The sequence below is a fragment of the Pristiophorus japonicus genome, chromosome 1, assembly GCF_044704955.1.
Source record: "Pristiophorus japonicus isolate sPriJap1 chromosome 1, sPriJap1.hap1, whole genome shotgun sequence".
Lineage (NCBI taxonomy): Eukaryota > Metazoa > Chordata > Chondrichthyes > Pristiophoridae > Pristiophorus > Pristiophorus japonicus.
The window spans coordinates 309531217-309553662 of NC_091977.1; the positions used below are offsets into that span (position 1 = coordinate 309531217).

The following is a 22446-nucleotide window of genomic DNA, read 5'->3' on the forward strand; positions in this document are numbered from 1 at the left end:
CATCATGAAAAGCTGGGGAAAAAATCGCTACAAACGACGCATGTTAAAACTGCATTTAACTAGAATATTTGCAAGTGAAAAAAAAAAATCAGGATTCTAAAAAAAGTGCACCTTTAATTATGTGCACCTTCACATAAAAAAGACAATTCTACCGAGGCAAACTATGTCCCCTCGTGATCAGGGCCCAGGAGAGGCGCGAGTTCGGGGCCCAGAACAGGTTGAGGGCCCAGTGGCAGCACGGGTTAGCCCAACTGCGATGTGTGCGCTCGGTCCGTGCAGCAGAGCTGGTCTCCAGTTGTCTTGGTTAATCCTTGCCACTGGACCAAGACCTAGCTCTGTCAAGCCCGTGTGGTGGCTGGTGTGCAACGGCCACCATAGGTTAAAAAAAATCCACGCACAGGCATCTTCCACCCTTCAAGATTTTGTGCGGGATTTGGAATTTTAGGTCCTTCACTGAAACACCTGTGAACTTTTTGGTGTGGATGCAAGTCATCCTCGATTCGAGGGACTGCCTATGATGACAATGATTCCCACCAACAAGTAGCTCTTCAGGAAAGAAGGTTTATCCAAAGCCATGTAATCACATACATACCAGCTTAAAAGAAAACTAGTGAAAACTGACCCAGTCCCTCCCCCATCCCACCCCATTGCCCTGCCAAGAACCAACAAATCAAGACTGATCCTCCTGTGATGAGTAGTTAAGAGACTTTGTAACACGCTGTACATTAAGCATTCCTTCACCTGCCTGGAGGAATGAACTTCAAGTACGATAGCTTGAAAGGGAAACCTGAATGAAGGAGGTACAAAATTGCTGCTGCTTTTCGAGCTAGCATTCTTCATACCCCCACCCCACAACTTCATGCTAGTATTCTCCCACTTCAGTCTCATTTAATCCCAGCACTCTTCCCCTACGTCACTTTCTTCTTCTCCCCTCTTCCCATCATAGGCACCATGCCCAGCTTCTGTTTGGTTCCCTTCCCTTCAATATCATCCATTTCCTCACCATTCTTTTAAGCCCTCACCCAGTCAGTCCTGCGGTTAATGCACTGGACCAGGCCACACCTTGTCTCCTGTCCTTGTGAGACCCCCCCAGCTACAGTGCAAAGAAGCCACATTCCCTGCCATTCGTGCTGGGAGCAGTGATGAGGAGAGTGCTAGAACTCAATCTTATGTTCTTAATCCGGTACATTAGCAGTTGGACTCATGCCTAGTTCGTGCTTATGTTTGTCACAGTAACATTGTGGCTGGGCCCCCCAAACAAACACTGACTGTCAGCAGGCAACATTAAAAGTTGCTAGCTACGAAGTCATAATTAATTGGGTTTGTTGAAATTATGTGGTTCTTATCAAGTCATCCAGTTACAGAATGCATCCCGTGAACCTTCAGACACCACATACTGGTGCTCCAAGGCCACAAATATCTCATCTTAGACAAGCAGTCAGACTTTCTGCCCAGCAATCTGAAATATCATAGCCTTATGTACAACATTTTGCAAGGCCTAGTATATCGACAAGGTCTTCTGACCTGCTCACCAGGGGATCAAACAAAGTGACGATTTATCGCTGGACCCCAGTGGAGCAGCAGCTGACTGACAGCCTCAAGATCATAGAATCATACAGCACTGATGGGGGCCATTCGGCCCACAGTTCCTCTGTCAGCTCTTTGAAAGAGCTATTCAATTAATCCCACTCCCTTGCTCTTTCCTCATAACCTTGCAATGTTTTCCTTTACAGGTATTTATCCAATCCCCTTTTGAAAGTTACTATTGAATCTCTTTACACTACCCGCTCAGGCAGTGCATTCCAGATCGCAACAACTCGCTGCATATAAATATTCTCATCTTCCCCTCTGGTTCATTTGCCAATTATCTTAAATCATTGTCCTCTGGTTACTGATCCTCATGCCAGTTTCTCCAATATTTACTCTCTCAAAAACCTTCATGACTTTGAACGCTTCTATTAAATCTCCCCTTAACCTCCTCTACTCGATGTCCAATTAGACATCAAAAAATAATCATCAAGCTTATTTTTGAATCCTGGATATTATAAGGCAAACTTTAATGAACCTATGTCTTCCATTTATATATGGAAGCCAAAGGTTTTACTATACTTGCATTTTGAATATTTATTTTAAGGCTACTGATGACGGGTATTTTGCAGCACAGCAGACCACAACAGTTTTGGTCACTACCACTACTGAGTGTGTCAAATCAGAATACAGGTGTCTCCCACTGCATTTCATTGTCTTGTATATACGAAAAATGAGACAGGTCTATCAAGCCTGTCTCACACAATTGCGATACCTTGTGTATCACAACATATACACTCCACCCCACTCGAAACCATGTGATCCCCTGGGAGAGGCAAATGTGAACTGAACTGATCTGAACTGAACTGATATGTGAAATGCTTTCAATATAACTCTTTCCCTTTCTCAAAATGTCCCTCCACCTGAATGCCCTTCTCTGAGAAAATATTTAAATCATGCTCAAGAAAATAAAAAAAAAGTCGTTCACCAAGCTGGATCTAACCTCTGCTTACATAACACAGGAGCTGGCTGAACCTTCGAAAAAACTGACATGCATCAACACGCACAAATGACTGTTCATATACCATAGATGCCCCTTTGGGATTCGTTCGGCGATGGCCATCTTCCAGAGGAACATGGAGAGTCTGCTGAAATTGGTTCTGCGCACCGTGGTGTTCCAAGACATCATCTTGATCACTGGCTGCAACACCACCGAACACTTGCACAACCTGGAAGAGGTTCTCAAGTGACTGGACAGAGTGGGACTCAGGTTGAAACGCTCCAAGTGTGTTTTCCTGGCACCAGAGGTCAAATTTCTGGGGAGAAAGATTGCGGCGGACGGCATCAGACCCACGGACTCCAAGTGGAGGCCATCAAGAATGCACCCAGAGCACAGAATGTGACAGAGCTACGTTCATTCCTGGGACTCAACTATTTTGATAACTTTCTACCGGGTTGAGAACTTTGCTGGAACCATTGCATTTATTGCTATGCAAGGACTGGGTTTGGGGTAAATCTCAAGAGACAGCCTTTAACAAGGCCAGAAAGCTGCTATGTTCTCACAAGTTACTTGTATTGTATGATCTGTGTAAACGTTTAGTACTAGTTTGTGATGCATCTTCGTACGGGGTCAGTTGTGTGTTAGCGCAAGCCCATGGGTCAGGCAAACTGCAACCGGTTGCATATGCGTCCAGCAGCTTATCTATGGCTGAAAGAGCCTACAGCATGGTTGAAAAAGCATTAGCATGCATATACGGGGTTAAGAAAATGCACCAATACCTATTTGGGCTCCGGTTCGAGCTCGAAACTGACCACAAGCCGTTCATTTAATTGTTCTCAGAAAGCAAAAGGTATTAACACCAATGCTTCATTCCGCATCCAGAGATGGGCACTAACGTTATCTGCGTACGATTATGTAATCCGCCACAGACCAGGCACTGAGAACTGTGCTGATGCCCTCAGTTGGCTACCATTGCCCACCACCGGGGTAGAAAAGGCGCGACCCGCAGACTTGCTTCTTGTAATGGATGCTTTTGAGAGCGAGGGGTCACCCGTCACGGCTCACCAGATCAGGACCTGGACCAGCCAGGACCCTGTGCTATCACTCGTAAAAAACTGTGTCCTCAATGGGAGCTGGTCGGCGGTCCCAGGGGAAATGCAAGATGAAATGAAGCTGTTCCACCTACGTAAGGACGAAATATCCATCCATTTGGACTGCCTCCTATGGGGGAAATTGTGTAATTTTGCTAAAAAAAAAGGCAGGGAAACGTTTGTACACGACCTTCACAGTACCCACCCAGGCATAGTCATGATGAACGTTATCGCCAGGTCGCACGTTTGGTGGCCCGGCATTGACTCAGAATTGGAGTCATGCATACACCAAATGCAACACTTGCTCACAGTTGAGCAATGCACCAAGGGAGGCCCCACTGAGTCTGTGGTCATGGCCCTCCAAACCGTGGTCAAGGGTCCACGTAGATTTTGCTGACCCCTTTCTAGGAAAGATGTTCCTAGTAGCAGTGGACTGAATGTACAATAATGTCGTCATGTACGTCCACTGCCACCATTGAAAGCCTCTGGGCCATGTTCGCCACCCATGGTTTGCCTGACGTCCTTGTTAGTGACAACGGACCATGCTTCACCAGCTCGGAATTCAACAAGTTCTTGACCCGCAATGGCATCAAGCATGTCGGGTCTGCGCTGTTTAAGCCCGCATCCAATGGTCAAGCGGAACGGGCAGTCTAAACCATCAAGTAGAGCTTGAAACGAGTGACGGATGGTTCCCTGCAGACCCGGCTATCTCGGATTCTGCTTAGCTACCGGACGCGACCCCACTCGCTTATCAGGGTTCCCCCTGCAGAATTGCTAAAGAAGAGAGCACTCAAAACCAGGCTCTCGTTAGTCCACCCGGATCTCAATGATCATGTAGAAACCCGGCGTCACCGGCTTAACATGTATCACAATCGCGTGGCTGTATCAAGTGACATTGATGTTAATGACCCTGTGTTTGTTCTTAATTATGGTTATGGTCCCAAATGAGTTGCTGGCACTGTGTTAGCTAAGGAGGGGAATAGAATGTTTGTTGTCAAACTTTTGAACAAACGTGCAGAAAGCACTTGGATCAGACCAAACTGCGGCTCACTTACAACCAAGAACAGTTTGAAGAGGACATCACACACCCAACCAGCAATCGACCTCGCGATCAACCACGAGGATGAACCCACCATGCCCGACAGTCCGATCAGACCAGCCACACTGCAGCACAGCAATGATCCGACCGACTCACCCATGCCAGGACTTCAACTCAGGCGATCGACCCGGGAACGCAGAGCCCCGGATCGCCTCAACCTGTGCATAAGACTTTGGGCGGGGAGTGATGTTATGTATGTAAACATTACCAATGTGTAAGACTTGCCACCAGGGTGCGCACCTGTGGGGGACCCAAGGGTCACCTGCACACCCTGGGCAAGCAGGTATAAAAGGCAGACTACCATGCTGCCTCCTCACTCTGGAGTTACAATAAAGAGACCAAGGTCACAACAGTTTGAGCTTAAAATATATACAGTCTTTTGGAGTTATTCTAAATGTACCAGGTTGGGCCTCTACTCACTGGAATTCAGAAGAATGAGAGGTGATCTTATCGAAATGTATAAGATTATGAGAGGGCTTGACAAGGTGGATGCAGAGAGGATGTTTCCACTGATAGGGGAGACTAGAACAGGGGAGGTAAGAACAAGAGGGCATAATCTTAGAAAAAGGAGCTGCTCAGTTAAAACTGAGATGAGGAGAAATTTCTTCAGAGGGTTGTAATTCTGTGGAATTCGCTGCTTCAGAGCTGTGGAAGCTGGGACATTGAATAAATTTAAGATAGAAATAGACAGTTTCTTAAACGATAAGGGAATAAGGGGTTATGGGGAGTGGGCAGGGAAGTGGACCTGAGTCCATGATCAGGTCAGCCATGATCGCTTTAAATGGTGGGGCAGGCTCAAGGCCTATGGCCTACTCCTGCTTCTATTTCTTATGTTCTTATGTTCAAAACTAAACTATCAGGAAAGACTGAACAGGCTCGGGCTCTTCTCTCTTTAAAAAAAAAGGCTAAGGGGTGACCCTAGAGAGGTCTTTAAAATTAGGAAGGGGTTCGATAGGGTAGATGTACAGAAAATGTTTCCGCTTATGGGGGAATCCAAAAGTAGGGGTGATCAATACAAGGTAGTCACTAATAAATTCAGTAAGAAATTCAAAGAAGAAAAAGGAAGACTTGCATTTATAGTGCCTTTCATGACCAACACATGTCTCAAAGCTCTTTACTGCCAATTAAGTACTTTTTGAAGTGTAGTCACTGTTGTACTGTGGGAAACGCAGCAACCAATTTGCACACAGCAAGCTCCCACCAACAGCGATGTGATAATGACCAGATAATCTGTTTTTGTTATGTTGACATTGGGTATTATCTCAATATGCATTCCCTCCCGACCTAGCCACAACCTCTTTCCTACCACCAAAAGCAAATGGAAACCGTGGCCTCTGGAACGAGATTGATCCCTGGGATGAGAGGGCTGTCCTATGAGGAGAGATTGAGTAGAATAGGCCTATTTTTCTGGAGGTTAGAAGCCTCATCCATGCTTTTGTTATCTCTAGACTTGACTATTCCAATGCACTCTTGGTTGGCCCCCCACATTCTACCCTACATAAATTAGAGGTGATCCAAAACTCAGCTGCCAGTGTCCTAACTCGCACCAAGCCCCACTCACCCATCACCCTTGTGCTCGCTGACCTACACTGGCTTCTGGTTAAGCAATGCCTCGATTTCAAAATTCTCATCCTTATTTTCAAATCTCTCCATGTTCTCACCCCCCGCCCCGCAATCTCTGTTCTCACTGCTCCCCTCCCCCCCCCATCTCTAATCTCTCTCCCCTCCACCCCCCATCTCTAATCTCTCTCCACCCCCCCCATCTCTAATGTCTCTCCCCCCAGCCCCCATCTCTCTCCCCCTACCCCCCCATTTCTAATCTCTCTCCCCCCACCCCCTCATCTCTAATCTCTCTCCCCCCACCCCCCCATCTCTAATCTCTCTCTTCCCCCCCCATCTCTAATCTCTCTCTTCCTCCCCCCCCATCTTTAATCTCTCTCTCCTCCCCCCCCACCTCTAATCTTTCTCTCTCCCCCCACCCCACACCCACCCCATCTCTAATCTCTCTCTCCCCCCCCACCCCATCTCTAATCTCTCTCCCCTCCCCCCACCCACCCCATCTCTAATCTCTCTCTCTCTCTTCCCCCCCCCCCACCCACCCCATCTCTAATCTCTCTTCCCCCCCCCCCAATATCTCTAATATCTCTCTCTCTCCCCCCCATATCGCCAATCTCTCTCTCCTTCTCCTTCTCCTCCCCCCCCCCCCTCCCAGAGATGTCTGCTCTCCTTTAATTAAGCCTCTTGAGCATCCCGGATTATAATCGCTCAGCCATTGGTGGCCGTGCCTTCTGTTGCCTAGGCCCCAAGCTCTGGAATTCCCTGCCTAAACTTCTCTGCCTCTATCCTCCTTCAAGACACTCCTTAAAACCTACCTCTTTGACCAAGTTTTTGGTCACCTGCACTAACTTCTACTTATGCGGCTCGGTGTCAAATTTTTTATCTCATAATACTCCTGTGAAGCACCTTGGCACGTTTTACTAAGTTAAGGTTGTTGTTGTTTTATAAAATTCTTAGAGGGGTTGACAGGGTAGATGCTGAGAGGCTGTTTCACCCAGCTGGAGAGTCTAGAACTAGGGGGCATAGTCACAGCTTGGGGGTGGGGGGAGTGGTCGTAAAGTTGTGAAATACTAAAGTAGCAGAACAGCTACTTGTGGGTAGACACTCTGTGTTTTCACCCATGTTCTGGAATCTATTCCACCATATAGAAACTCCGGCGCAAGAAAACCATTCAAATATATTCAGATTGCAGTTCTGTGTAATGCAATTAAATAAGGAACAGCTGTGAAAACTGAGCGGGGCCACCCTGCTAACTGTGGCAGGTGTGGGGGACCCCAACATCCTCATTCAGGAAAAGCTTTGGACGGAGAGATTTGTTTCAAGCGCGTGAAGCTGTAAAACTGACCTGATCTGCCTCCTGCTCCCTCTGCTGGATTCTGCTTGTGATGCGGCCTGCAGCTTCCACTGAAATCAAAACCCAAGCACAAGTCTGTGAACAGTCAGCATTTGGGGAGATGTTAGGAATGAGACTTATGTTTAGCAAGACAGCACAGCCATTGAAACATGCAAGTTTATTTTTAACATTGGAGTTTATCGACATAGACTACGCAGCAACTCTTACAAGGTATGGTGCCACAGGAGAAAGCAGCCCTCCTCTAATGCACACAACTGTTCATTCTTCATACGCAAGCATAGGAACTCCCGAGGATATCACAGCTAACCCTCATCCATTCTTGTCATTCACACGAATGATTTACAAATGGAATCACTGGACTACAAACAGGAGTGAAAGTCCAAACTGATTCCTCCACCCCTCTCCTCAGCCTGGAGAAAGAAAGGGCCAACTGTGTCAACCGTGGCTCAGTGGGTAGCACCGAGTCAGAATATTGTGGGTTCAAGTCCCACTCCAGAGACTGGAGTCCAAAAATCTAAGCTGACACCCCAGTGCAGTACTGAGGGAATGCTGCACTGTCTGAGGTGCCATCTTCTGGATGAGACATTAAACCGAGGCCCCCGTCTGCTCGCTCAGGTAGATATTAAAGATCCCATTGCACTATTTTGAAGAACAGTAGGGCAGATATACCTGGCACCCTGGCCAATATTTATCCTTCAAATCAACATCATAGATTATCTGATCAATCACATCGTTGTTTGAGTAGCTTAGCCAGTCATGTGATGTTCACAAGACTCAATAAAACCCCAGGCAGTTGGGTTCAGGGGATCCATGAAGAGGCAGGCGGTTGTGAGCCTGGTGGATGAACTGGTAATGTGCAGTGTGATTGTTAAACCTTTGCTAATAAACTAACTAGTTCTTAATAGCAATGATTTGCTATGAATTCTTAAGCAAAGAACCCACGTAGCAAATATATTACAGACTTGACCTGGGAAGTTTGAGCTCAAGGACTGTATTCTCGATATAATTTCCCCTGAATCAAGTTCGCTTGATTTGTAAGTACTTCACCATATTTGGAGGATTAAACTTTGAACAAACAAAACTTTCCAAGTGAGCATATTGCCTTACAGTCACTGAATGAAATCACACAGCTAGCTAAGATGTGGCTGAGGAAGGGAATGAGTGAAATGGTTGTGGATTTAGAGGCATGGGAACTTGACAAAGAGAAAGTTAGGTGGTAAAAGGAAGATGGCAAGGCAAAGGGCGAGGGGCAGGATGCAGAGGGGCAACAGAAGATGCAGCCTGCAGATGTGGGGGCCAGTTTCTTCACCAAAAGACTTAACCAAGCCCAGGAATGGCTCCCAAAAGGAAGTGCATTGATCTGCTCAGCTTTTAAACTGGGTGATCAAAAATGCTGTCAAGGGGTGCAGCCAAAAGCTGACATGCTGCCCCAAAGTACGGGAACGGGGATTGCAACCCGTCGCTACCTACCCACGTGGACATTCTCTTGCTGTTCCCTATGCATATCAGACATGCGGAGACAGCATTGGTAAACAGCAATGGCGCTGGGAAAAATACCCAAACACAGAGCCTCAATCTTGACTATTTAGGATTCTTTTAGGCTTAAGCAGAGACAAACTAGCTAGCTCTCCAGTAGTTTGCTAATTAGCCAGTTAGTTAAAACTGGTTCTTTAAACAGCTGACCAGTGGTGACTCATCTGAGCCACAAGCAGTTTAAACAGAGGGCTGTGTGCAGGTAGCAGAGTGGGAAACTGAGAGTTTAATAAGTAGGAGAGTTTGGTGAAGTGGGGGCAGGAGATGTTGCTTTGCCTTGTCTTTCCTAACGTTTTTCGCAGAGCGGCGGTGTACCTGAGCGGGAGCGGGAGCCTGAGAGTGGGGATAAAAGCCGCAGCAGAACTGCAACTTCAAGGAATCTAATAGAAACATAGAAAATAGGTGCAGGAGTAGGCCATTCGGCCCTTCTAGCCTGCACCGCCATTCAATGAGTTCATGGCTGAACACGCAACTTCAGTACCCCAGTCCTGCTTTCTCGCCATACCCCTTGTGATCCCCCTAGTAGTAAGGACCACATCTAACTCCTTTTTGAATATATTTAGTGAATTGACCTCAACAACTTTCTGTGGTAGAGAATTCCACAGGTTCACCACTCTCTGGGTGAAGAAGTTTCCCCTCATCTCGGTCCTAAATGGCTTACCCCTTATCCTTAGACTGTGACCCCTGGTTCTGGACTTCCCCAACATTTGAAACATTCTTCCTGCATCTAACCTGTCTAAACCAGTCAGAATTTTAAACGTTTCTATGAGATCCCCTCTCATTCTTCTGAACTCCAGTGAATACAAGCCCAGTTGATCCAGTCTTTCTTGATAATACGGCCAGTGTGATCTCCTGGACTAGTTTCGATCGCCTGGTTGGGTCGGAGAAGAATTTTCCCAGATTTTTTCCCCCAATTGGCCTGGGTTTTTCATCTGTTTTTTTGCCTCTCCCAGGAGATCGCACGGCTCCGGGTGAGGAGAACTCTGCAGTGTGACATCACAGGTAAGGCAGGTAAGTGATTGGTAGTAATTGTGGGCTAAGTTTTTCTTTTAAATTAACATATAGTATATAACTAAATTCTAAAAACGAATACTCGGGAAAGAGAGAGCTGTTCCGGGGGCCGGACTACACCTGAACTATGCTGCGACCAGGGTTCTAGCGAATCGAATAACTAGGGAGGTAGACAGGGCTTTAAACTAAATAAGGGTGGATGGGGAGGAGGATCCCACTGGAGAGAAATCTAGAATGCTAAAGAGAAAAGAAAAGGAAGCAATGCAGGAAAGTGATTGCGGTAAAGATAACCAGATTATGTCAGGAAGGGACAGAGCATACAAACAAAAGAGTGCACTAACAAATAGGGTCCAGGTAAGAAAAAGTAGCAATAAGACAAATAGGGCATTAGTACAAAATAATGTTAAGATATATAATGTTAAAAAGACAAATCTAAAAGCACTGTATCCGAATGCACGAAGCATCTGTAATAAGGTAGACGAATTAACAGCGCAAATAGATGTAAATGGATACGATATAGTTGTAATTACGGAGACATGGTTGCAGGGTGACCAGGGTTGGGAACTGAATATCCAAGGATATTCGATATTTAGAAAGCACAGGCAAAAAAGGAAGAGGGGGTGGTATGGCATTGTTAGTAAAGGATGAAATCAGAGCAATAGTGAGAAAGGATATTGGCTCAGAAAAATCAAGATGTAGAATCAGTCTGGGTGGAGCTAAGGATCACCAAGGGGCAGAAAACATTGGTGGGAGTTGTCTATACGCCTCCAAACAGTAGTGGTAATGTAGGGGATGGCATTAAACAGGAAATTAGAGATGGATATAACAAGGATACTACAATATTCCTAGGTGACTTTAATCTACTTATAGACTGGCCAAACCAAATTAGTAATAATACTGTGGAAGATGAATTCCTGGAGTGTGTACCAGACAGTTTTTTAAGACCAGTACATTGAGGAGTCTACTAGGGAACAGGCTATCCTAGATTAGGTATTATGCAATGAGAAGGGGTTAATTAACAGTCTTGTTGTGTGGGGTCCTTTAGGGCAGAGTGACCATAACATGATTTAATTCTTTATTAAGATGGAAAGTGAAATAGTCCAATCCGAATCTGAATCCAATATAAGGAATTAATTGGCAATGATAGATTGGGAAGATTCATTAAAAAGCATGACGGTGGATAGGCAATGGCTAACATTTAAGGAACGAATGCATGAATTGCAACAGTTATACATTCCCTTCTGGTGCAAAAACACAAAAGGAAAAGTGGCCCAACCATGGCTAACAAAAGAAATTAAGGATAGTATTAGATCCAAAGAGGAACTATACAAAGTTGCCAGAAAAAGTAGCAAGCCTGAGGATTGGGAGCAGTTTAGAATTCAGCAAAAAAGGACCAAGAGATTGATTAAGAGGGGAAAAATAGAGTAAACTTGCAAGGAACATAAAAACAGACTGCAAAAGTTTCTACAAGTACATAAAAAGAAAAAGATTAGCAAAGACAAATGTAGGTCCTTTACAGACAGAAACAGGAGAATTTATAATGGGGAACAAGGAAATGGCAGAACAATTAAATAAATACTTTGGTTCTGTCTCCACAGAAGAGGACACCAATAACGGCCCAGAAATGCATGGCAACCAAGGGTCTAGTGAGCAAGAGGAATGAAAGGAAATGATTATTAGTAAGAAAATAGTGCTGGAGCAACTAATGCGACTGAAAGCCAATAAATCCGCAGGGCCTGATAATCTGCATCCAGAGTACTAAAAGAGGTAGCCATGGAAATAGTGGATGCATTGGTTGTCATCTTTCAAAATTCTATAGATTATGGAAGTTTCTGAAAATTGGAGGGTGGCAAATGTAACCCCACTATTTAAAAAAAGGAGGGAGAGAAAACAAAGAACTACAGACCGGTTAGCCTATTAGTAGGGAAAATGCTCGAGTCTATTATAAAAAGGATGTGATAATGGGAAACTTAGATAATATCAACGGGATTAGACAAAGTCAACGTGGATTTATGAAAGGAAAATCGTGTTTGACAAACCTACTGGAGTTTTTTGAGCATGTAACTTATAGGATAAGGGAGAACCAGTGGATGTAGTCTATTTGGATTTTCAGAAGGCCTTTGATAAAGTTCCACATAAGAGGTTAGTGTGAAAAATTAAAGCACATAGGATTGGGGGTAATATACTGGCATGGATTGAAAATTGGTTAACTGACAGGAAACAGAGAGTAGGAATAAACGAGTCTTTTTTGGGGTGACGGGCAGTGACTAGTGGGGTTACCACAGAGATCAGTGCTTGGGCCCCAGCTATTCACAATATATATATATATATATATATATATATAATGATTTGGATGAGGGAACCAAATGTAATATTTCCAATTTTGCTGACGACACAAAACTAGGTGAGATTGTGAGTTATGAGGAAAATGCAAAGACGCTGCAAGGCATTTTAGATAGGTTGAGTGAGTGGGCAAACACATGGCAGATGCAGTATAACGGCTTTGGTAGGAAAAACAAAGACAAAGTATTATTTAAATGGTGATGGCTTGGGAAATGTCGATGTACAAAGGGGACCTGGATGACCTTGTACACCATTCATTGAAAGCAAACATGTAGGTGCAGCAAGCAGTTAGGAAGGCAAATGGTATGCTGGCCTTCATTGCAAAAGGATTTGAGTACAGGAGCAAGGATGTCTTACGACAGTTATACAGGACCTTGGTGAGACCACACCTGGAGTATTGTGTGCAGTTTTGGTCTCCTTACCCAATAATTGATATACTTGCCATAAAGGGAGTGCAGCAAAGGTTCACCAGACTAATTCCTGAGATGGCAAGACTTCATATGAGGAGAGATTGGGTCGACTATACCTGTATTCACTAGAGTTTAGAAGAATGAGAGGGGATCTCATTGAAACGTATCAAATTCTGACTGGGTTGGACAGACTGGATGCGGGGAGGATGTTTCCCCTGGCTGAGAAGTCTAGAACAAGGAGTCACAGTTTCAGGATACAGGGGTAGGAAATTTAGGACTGAGATACGGAGACATTTTTTCACTCAGAGGGTCGTGAACCTGTGGAATTCTCTACCACAGAAGGCTGTGGAGGCCAAGTCACTGAATATATTTGAGATAATAGATAGATTTCTAGACATAAAAGGCATCAAGGGGTATGGGGAGAAAGCGGGTATATGGTGTTGAGATAGAGGATCAGCCATGATCACATTGAATGGCGGTGCAGGCTCGAAGGGCCGAATGACCTACTATTTCTCCTGTTGACAAATGCTGCACCTTACTGACGGGAGGTATCCCGGCAAAAGGCAAGAATGGAGACGGCGCAAAAGTATGGAGTACAGGGAGTCGAACGGCATAGACAGCATTTCGAATAGGCAGCTCAAATTATCAGTAGAGGTGCCCAAGTGATAGGGAGGGGGAGGGATTCTAATTAACTGGAGGGGAGATCAGGTCCAGTCTGTAGAGTCCTCTCAATGTATCCGAGAGTCAAGGGTGCAGACCTTATTTATTGGAGTCAGTGGGAATGGTAGCATAGTGGTTATGTTACTGGACTAGTAATCCAGAGACTTGGACTAATGATCCAGAGACATGAGTTCAAAACCCACCACGGCAGCTGTGGAATTTAAATTCAGTTAATTAAATTTTCTATGGAATTCTCTGCCCCAGAGAGCCTCGGAGGCTTGGTCATTGAATATATTTAAGGCGGAGATATAGATTTTTGAGCGATAAGGGAATAAAGGGTTATGGGGAGTGGGCAGGGAAGGGGAGCTGCGTCCATGATCAGATCAGCCATGATCTTATTAAATGGCGGAGCAGGCTCGAGGGGCCAAATGGCCAACTCCTGCTCCTATTTCTTATACTCTTACGTCAGCAGCAGAATGGGCATGTCCACACAGCGAACCTCTCCAGTGACATTCAGCACATCTGAGTCTGGGAACCTTTGCACTGTTTGCATTTCTCTGTTCAGCTGCATGCTGTTCGAACAAGGCATGCACAGATGGGAACTGCAAAGAAGCAGCTCAGCAAATATCACTGCTTAGGAGAGTTTGTGCTCCAGACCTTCAACTAGTCCCAGCGAAGATTTACAGCAAAGAATGCATAGTAAATTTCTCCCATGACGTAAAGGAGAAAGTCACAGAATGATACAGTGTACTAGACAGTTAGCTTATTATCTCGGGACTGGAGTTCAAATATAGCACAACATATGTGATAAAAAAATTAATTACTCCCCACCCCGAAAGTCACTGTGCTGGGTAGATGATCATAGAATGATACAGCATAGGAGGCCATTCAGCCCATTGTGCCTGTGCTAGCTCTTTGAAACAGCTATCTAATTAACCCACACCCATGCTCTTTCCCCACAGCCCTGCAAATTTTTCCTTTGTACTTCATTGGCTGTAAGGTACTTTGAGACATCATGAAAGGCGCTATATAAATGCAAGTCTTTCTTTTTAAGTATTTATCCAATTCCCTTTTGAAAGTTATGATTGAATCTGCTTCCACCACCCTTGCAGGCAGTGCATTCTAGATTACAACTTGCTGCGTAACAAAATATTCTCTTCATCGCTCCTCCAGTTTTTTTTTAACCAATCACCTTAAATCTGTGTTGTCTGGTTACCAACTTTTCTGCCACTAGAAACACTTCCTATTTACTCGATCAAAACCTCTAATGTTTAAGTTACAAAATATATATCCCGTTAAAATTTGTAAACTTACACCTGGCAAGAATGCTCTGAATGTTACTGCTCAACGGCTCATGGGTCTTGGGAAGGGTTTGGTCGTTGAGCTCCACTATCAGGTTGTTCATGTTTTCCAGACCTTTTTTCTCTCGAAATCCACGCTTCTCCTTTTGAAAAATAAAAAGACGATAGATGTAAATTGTGTATTTTTCTCTGTTCTAAAAACCAAGCAATCATACTTGGGATTGTTTGCACAACAAACAAAATGAAGGTAGGTTGCAACTGATACTGGAACGCAGAGGGACAGGAAGGCATGTGAAACACCAATACAGCACAAAAGGAATATAAAGTAAACCATTAGATCTAAAACAAATGTTTCTGAAGACAAAAAGAAAGGTAGAGCATTGTTACATTCATAAATGATTAGGGTAATTTGTGGCCAAAAGCAATTACTGTTCATACTTCACAATTAAAAAAAAAATTAGTTCCTGGGATGTGGGCATCGCTGGCAAGGCCAGCATTTATCACCCATCCTTAATTGCCCTTGAGAAGGTGGTGGTGAGCCACCTTCTTGTACCGCTGCAGTCCGTGTGGTGAAGGTACTCCCAAAGTGCTGTTAGGGAGTTCCAGGATTTTGAACCAGCGATGATGAAGGAACGGCGATATATTTCCAAGTCAGGATGGTGCGTAACTTGGAGGGAACTTGGAGGCAGTGGTGTTCCCATGCACCTGCTGCTCTTGTCCTTCTAGGTGGTGGTGATAGAGGTCGTGGGTTTCGGAGGTGCTGTCAAAGAAGCCTTGGCGAGTTGCTACAGTACATCTCGTAGATGGTACATACTGCAGCCTCTAAATACCCTAAACTTCACATCAGTGACAGAAGCGTCAGTAAGCAGAGGACACAGATTTAAGGTGATTGGCAAAAGAACCAGAGACGACATGAGGGAACATTTAAAAAAAAACACAGCGAGTGATGATGCTTTGGAATGCACTGCCTGAAAGTATGGTGGAAGCAGATTCAATAGTAACTTTCAAAAGGGAATTGGACTTGAAGGGGGAAATAAAATGGCTATGAGGAAAGAGCAGGGGAGTGGGACTAATTGGATAGCTCTACCAAAGTGCTGGCACAGGTACAATGGGCCGAATGGCCACCTTCTGTGCTGAATCATTCTATTAGTATCTGTCCTCCATGATTTTATATAGAGAGGAAAGCCTGCTTCAGGACCAAGTGGTTACCCTGGTGTTCCATCCAATTCTTAACTTTTTAGGACAATTTCTTACAGAATAAAATAGCATTTTTGGTGATTCTCCTTTTCCCATCTATGGATGATGTTACAGCAATATGCAGAAGATAAAATACCCCAGAACCCCAATCCACCTCCTCAGTTTGCTGATTCTCTCTTCACTTTCATAGGCGTGTAATCTGCTCCCAACTCCAAATGCCACATCTACAAGCAGCTTTTACCTCTCTCCTCTACATTTCAGTAAGATATGCCGTGGAAAACACAGCTAACTTAAGCTCACTAGTGTCACAAGAGTATGGAGTTCTGACAAAAAGTAATCGACTTATAACATTAACTCGGTTTCTCTCTCTCCACGGATGCTGCCTGACCTGTTGATTCCCAGCATTTTCAGATTTTCAACATCTGCAGTTTTTTGCTTTTGTATGGAGTTGGACAATAAGTTTGATATGGAGCGAGGGGAGATGGTTTTCACAGGCAAATGGTAAGAGTAGTGGAATAAACGAGGGCAAGGGATGGGGATGGTAAGAGAGGCAAGGGCAGAAATAACCTCGTCAGTATATGAAGCCATGAGTGATAGAGGTGAAGGAATAACCAAGGATACAATTATGGGAGTTTCTATGAAGATGAAATTGAGAGAGGAGCAGGAGTGAGGGCTATGGAAGCTGGTGTGCATGCTGAATCACAGAGCATGAAGAGTTGCTGAATGCAGACACGAAGGGAAGAGAGAAGGGTGGATATCTGGGTATGGAAAGCCCCATGGGACTTGGGAAGGTAGCAAACAAGAACTTTAAAGGAGCAACAAGTGAGGGGAGAATTATGTACTTGAAAGAGAAGGTGTCAGGGGAATAAGGCATGACATGGCAATGAAGGGCACACCGCAGCCCCATCATCAACAAGGCCAAGTGATGGAATGAATAGGCAAACAGGGAGGTGCTTCTTTTAATTGAGGGGGAGAGATGGTGGAAGAGCCTTGTTCACAGCAGTCTGAACATTCTGGAGAGCAACACAGAAAGAGATGGTGACTGTTGATGCATCAGCAGTGTTAAATTAAATTAACTCAAGTCTTCCTCGATTTCGAGGGACTGCCAATGATGAGGAGCAATGTTAAGAGGGAATGAACAGGTGATGGGGTCAGGGAGGAGGTTGGAGAAATTAGCCGCCAAGGAACATGCAGAGTAAAATGGTCACCAGGAGTCAATGGCAAATCCTAGAAATAGTACAGCACAGAAGGAGGCCGGCCCTTTAGAAGAGCAATCCAGTTAGTCCCACTCCCACTGCTCTTTTCCCATATCCCTGCAGTTTTTTCTCCTTCAATATTTATCCAATTCCCTTTTGAAGGCTACTATTGAATGTGTATCCACCACCGTCAGGCAGTGCATTCCAAAACTAACCACTTGTGTAAAAAGGCCTTCTCTCGTGTTGTCTCTCGGTGGGGGTGGGGGGAGGAAAGAGATACATGCTCGGGGGACAGCCAAACACAGTGCATGATGGACCCAGTGAATACAAAAGGATGGTGCAGAGACACCAACATCATTAGTAAAGCAAGCAAGGGCTGTACTGCATGTTATCAGCTGCACAATCTTAAGACGTAACAAACAAAGACCACCCGGTAATTTACTGAGGGAGGCTGGAAGCAGGTATGAGAGAGAAAATATGTACTCTTCCATGCATACTGTTCACCCATCGTTCCTGGAAAAATACTGACCTCAAACTCTTTAACAAAATAGCGAATCTCTGCCTGGATGATGGGCCTATGGTCAAACAGCCTGGCATGAATCTCACTCAAGTCTGCAAAAATAGAGAGTTTCAGCAATTATTATTTTTAAAAATTTGTTGAAGGGAATGTGGGTGTCGATGGGAAGGCCGGCATTTATCGATGTAATTGTTTGTACTACAATTTTTTAACAGACGTGGGGGGAGAAGAGAGAGAGAGAGGACATAGGGGCGGGGGGAGGGGGGGGAAAGAGACGGGGGGGGGGTGGGGGAGGGGAAGAGACGGGGGGGGGTGGGGAAAGAGACGGGGGGTGGGGGTGGGAGGGGAAGAGACGGGGGTGGGGAGGGGAAGAGACGGGGGGGGTGGGGGAGGGGAAGAGACGGGGGGGTGGGGGTGGGGGAGGGGAAGAGACGGGGGGGGTGGGGGGGGGAGGGGAAGAGACGGGGGGTGGGGGGAGGGGAAGAGACGGGGGGTGGGGGAGGGAAGAGACGGGGGGGTGGGGAGGGGAAGAGACGGGGGGGGTGGGGGAGGGAAGAGACGGGGGGTGGGGGAGGGGAAGAGACGGGGGGGTGGGGGAGGGGAAGAGACGGGGGGTGGGGGGAGGGGAAGAGACGGGGGGTGGGGGAGGGGAAGAGACGGGGGTGGGTGGGGGAGGGGAAGAGACGGGGGGGTGGGGGCGAAGAGACGGGGGGGGGTGGGGGGAGGCGAAGAGACGGGGGGGTGGGGGAGGCGAAGAGACGGGGGGGGGTGGGGGAGGGGAAGAGACGGGGGGGGGTGGGGGAGGGGAAGAGACGGGGGGGGTGGGGGAGGGAAGAGACGGGGGGGGGGGGGAGGGAGAGGACGGGGGGGGGTGGGGGAGGGGAAGAGACGGGGGGGGTGGGGGAGGGAAGAGACGGGGGGGGGGGGGAGGGGAAGAGACGGGGGGGGGTGGGGAGGGGAAGAGACGGGGGGGGGTGGGGGAGGGGAAGAGACGGGGGGGGTGGGGGAGGGGAAGAGACGGGGGGGGTGGGGGAGGGGAAGAGACGGGGGGGGTGGGGAGGGGAAGAGACGGGGGGAGTGGGGGAGGGGAAGAGACGGGGGGGTGGGTGGGGTGGAAGAGACGGGGGTGGGGGAGGGGAAGAGACGGGGGGGTGGGGGAGGGGAAGAGACGGGGGGGGTGGGGGAGGGGAAGAGACGGGGGGGTGGGGGAGGGGGAAGAGACGGGGGGGGTGGGGGAGGGGAAGAGACGGGGGGGGTGGGGGAGGGGAAGAGACGGGGGGGGTGGGGAGGGAGAGACGGGGGGGGTGGGGAGGGGAAGAGACGGGGGGGGTGGGGGAGGGGAAGAGACGGGGGGAGGGGAAGAGACGGGGGGTGGGGGAGGGGAAGAGACAGGGGGGGGTGGGGGAGGGGAAGAGACGGGGGGGGGGTGGGGAGGGGAAGAGACGGGGGGGGTGGGGGAGGGAAGAGACGGGGGGGTGGGGGAGGGGAAGAGACGGGGGGTGGGGAGGGGAAGAGACGGGGGGGTGGGGGAGGGAAGAGACGGGGGGGTGGGGGAGGGGAAGAGACGGGGGGGGTGGGGGAGGGGAAGAGACGGGGGGGGTGGGGGAGGGGAAGAGACGGGGAGGGGGAAGAGACGGGGGTGGGGTGGGGGAAGAGACAGGGGGGGGGTGGGGGAGGGGAAGAGACGGGGGGGGGTGGGGGAGGGAAGAGACGGGGGGGGTGGGGGAGGGGAAGAGACGGGGGGGGTGGGGGGAGGCGAAGAGACGGGGGGGGGGTGGGGGAGGGGAAGAGACGGGGGGGGTGGGGGAGGGGAAGAGACGGGGGGGGGGTGGGGGAGGGGAAGAGACGGGGGGGTGGGGGAGGGGAAGAGACGGGGGGGGTGGGGGGAGGGGAAGAGACGGGGGGGGTGGGGGAGGGGAAGAGACGGGGGGGGGGTGGGGGAGGGGAAGAGACGGGGGGGGGGTGGGGGAGGGGAAGAGACGGGGGGGGGTGGGGGAGGGGAAGAGACGGGGGGGGTGGGGGAGGGGAAGAGACGGGGGGGTGGGGGAGGGGAAGAGACGGGGGGGGTGGGGGAGGGGAAGAGACGGGGGGTGGGGGAGGGGAAGAGACGGGGGGGGTGGGGGAGGGGAAGAGACGGGGGGGTGGGGGAGGGGAAGAGACGGGGGGTGGGGGAGGGGAAGAGACGGGGGGTGGGGGAGGGGAAGAGACGGGGGGGGTGGGGGAGGGGAAGAGACGGGGGGGGGTGGGGAGGGGAAGAGACGGGGGGGGGGTGGGGGAGGGGAAGAGACGGGGGGGGGTGGGGGAGGGGAAGAGACGGGGGAGGGGAAGAGACGGGGTGGGGGAGGGGAAGAGACAGGGGGGGGTGGGGGAGGGGAAGAGACGGGGGGGGGGGGGGGAGGGGAAGAGACGGGGGGGGGTGGGGGAGGGGAAGAGACGGGGGGGTGGGGGAGGGGAAGAGACGGGGGGGTGGGGGAGGGGAAGAGACGGGGGGGTGGGGGAGGGGAAGAGACGGGGGGGTGGGGGAGGGGAAGAGACGGGGGGGTGGGGGAGGGGAAGAGACGGGGGGGGGTGGGGGAGGGGAAGAGACGGGGGGAGGGGAAGAGACGGGGGGTGGGGTGGGGGAAGAGACAGGGGGGGGGTGGGGGAGGGGAAGAGACGGGGGGGGGGTGGGGAGGGGAAGAGACGGGGGGGGGTGGGGGAGGGGAAGAGACGGGGGGGGGGGGGGGAGGGGAAGAGACGGGGGGGGTGGGGGAGGGGAAGAGACGGGGGGGGGTGGGGGAGGGGAAGAGACGGGGGGGGGGTGGGGGAGGGGAAGAGACGGGGGGGGGTGGGGGAGGGGAAGAGACGGGGGGGGTGGGGGAGGGGAAGAGACGGGGGGGTGGGGGAGGGGAAGAGACGGGGGGGGTGGGGGAGGGGAAGAGACGGGGGGGTGGGGGGAGGGGAAGAGACGGGGGGGTGGGGGAGGGGAAGAGACGGGGGGGGGTGGGGGAGGGGAAGAGACGGGGGGGGGGGGGGGAGGTGGAAAGAGACAGACGGGGAAAGAGAGAGAGAGAGAGAGAGAGAGAGAGAGAGAGAGAGAGAGAGAGAGAGAGAGACACGGGGCGAGGGGGGGGAAAAGAGAGGGACATACAAAATAGATGCTGGAGTAGGCCATTCGGCCCTTTGGGCCTGCACCACCATTCAATATGATTATAGCTGATCATGCAACTTCACTACTCCACTCCTGCCTTCTCTCCATACCCCCTGATCCTTTAGCCGTATAGGTAAATATCCTTCCTCAGATTATGAGACCAAAACTCGACACAATACTCAAGGTGTGGTCTCACCAAGGCCCTGTACAACTGCAGTAATGCCTCTCTGCTCCGATACTCAAATCCTCTCACTATGAAGGCCAACATGCCATTTGCTATCTTAACCGCCTGCTGTACCTGCATGCCTACCTGCAGTGACTGATGTACCGTGACACCCAGGTCTCGTTGCACCTCCCCTTTTACTAATCTGTCACCATTCAGATAATAATCTGTCTTGCTGTTTTTGCCACCAAAGTGGATAACCTCACATTTATCCACATTATCCTGCATCTTCCATGCATTTACCCATTCACTTAACATGTCAAAGTCAACTTGCAGCCTCTTAGCCTCCTTCTCACAGCTCACACTGCCACCCAGCTTAGTGTCATCTGCAAACTTGGGAGATATTACATTCAATTCCTTCATCTAAATCATTAATATATATTGTAAATAGCTGGGATCCCAGCACTGAGACCTTTGGCACCCCACTAGTCACTGCCTGCTATTCTGAAAAGGACCAGTTTATTCCCACTCTTTGCTTTCTGTCTGCCAACCAGTTCTCGATCCACATCCATACATTACCTCCATGTACCTTAATTTTGCACACTAATCTCTTGTGTGGGACCTTGTCAAAAGCCTTTTGAAAGTCCAAATACACCACATCCACTGGTTCTCCCTTATCTACTTTACTAGTTGCATCCTCAAAAAATTCTAGAAGATTTGTCAAGCACGATTTCGCTTTCATAAATCCATGCTGACTTGGACCAATCCGGTCACTGCTTTCCAAATGCGCTGCTATTACATCTTTAAATAATTGTTTCCAGCATTTTCCCCACTACCGACGTCAGGCAAACTGGTCGATAATTCCCTGTTTTCTCTCTACCTCCTTTTTTAAAAAAAAAAAAGTGGGGTTATATTAGCTACCCTCCAATGCATAGAAACTGATCCAGAGTCGATGGAATGTTGGAAAATGGCCACCAATGCATCTACTATTTCTAGGGCCATTTCTTTAAGTACTCTGGGATGCAGACTATCAGGCCCTGGGGATTTATCGGCCTCCAATCCCATCAATTTCCCCAACACCATTTCCTGACTGATAAGGATTTCCCTCAGTTCCTCCTCCTCGCTAGACCCTCGGTCCCCTAGTATTTTCGAGAGGTTATTTGTGTCTTCCTTAGTGAAGATAGAACCAAAGTATTTGTTCAACTGGTCTGCCATTTCTTTGTTCCCCATTATGAATTCACCTGATTCTGACTGCAAAGGACCTACATTAAGTCTTCACTAATCTTTTTCCCTTCACATATCTATAGAAGCTTTTGCAGTCAGTTTTTATGTTTCCTGCAAGCTTACTCTCATACTC

General features: G+C 48.6%; 1 protein-coding gene across 4 annotated transcripts in view; it reads right to left on the reverse strand.

The window, feature by feature from the left end:
• The window catches only part of bloc1s5 (biogenesis of lysosomal organelles complex-1, subunit 5, muted), a 158493-nt gene that overhangs the window by 130549 nt on the left and 5498 nt on the right, over nt 1-22446 (reverse strand). For all 4 annotated transcript variants that reach the window (XM_070888559.1, XM_070888560.1, XM_070888558.1 and 1 more), the window contains 3 exons: nt 17809-17891; nt 14900-15029; nt 7620-7678 (listed from right to left, as the gene is read on the reverse strand). In XM_070888559.1, coding sequence (XP_070744660.1) covers nt 7620-7678; nt 14900-15029; nt 17809-17891 — 272 coding nt within the window. The remainder of the gene's footprint in view (nt 1-7619; nt 7679-14899; nt 15030-17808; nt 17892-22446) is intronic.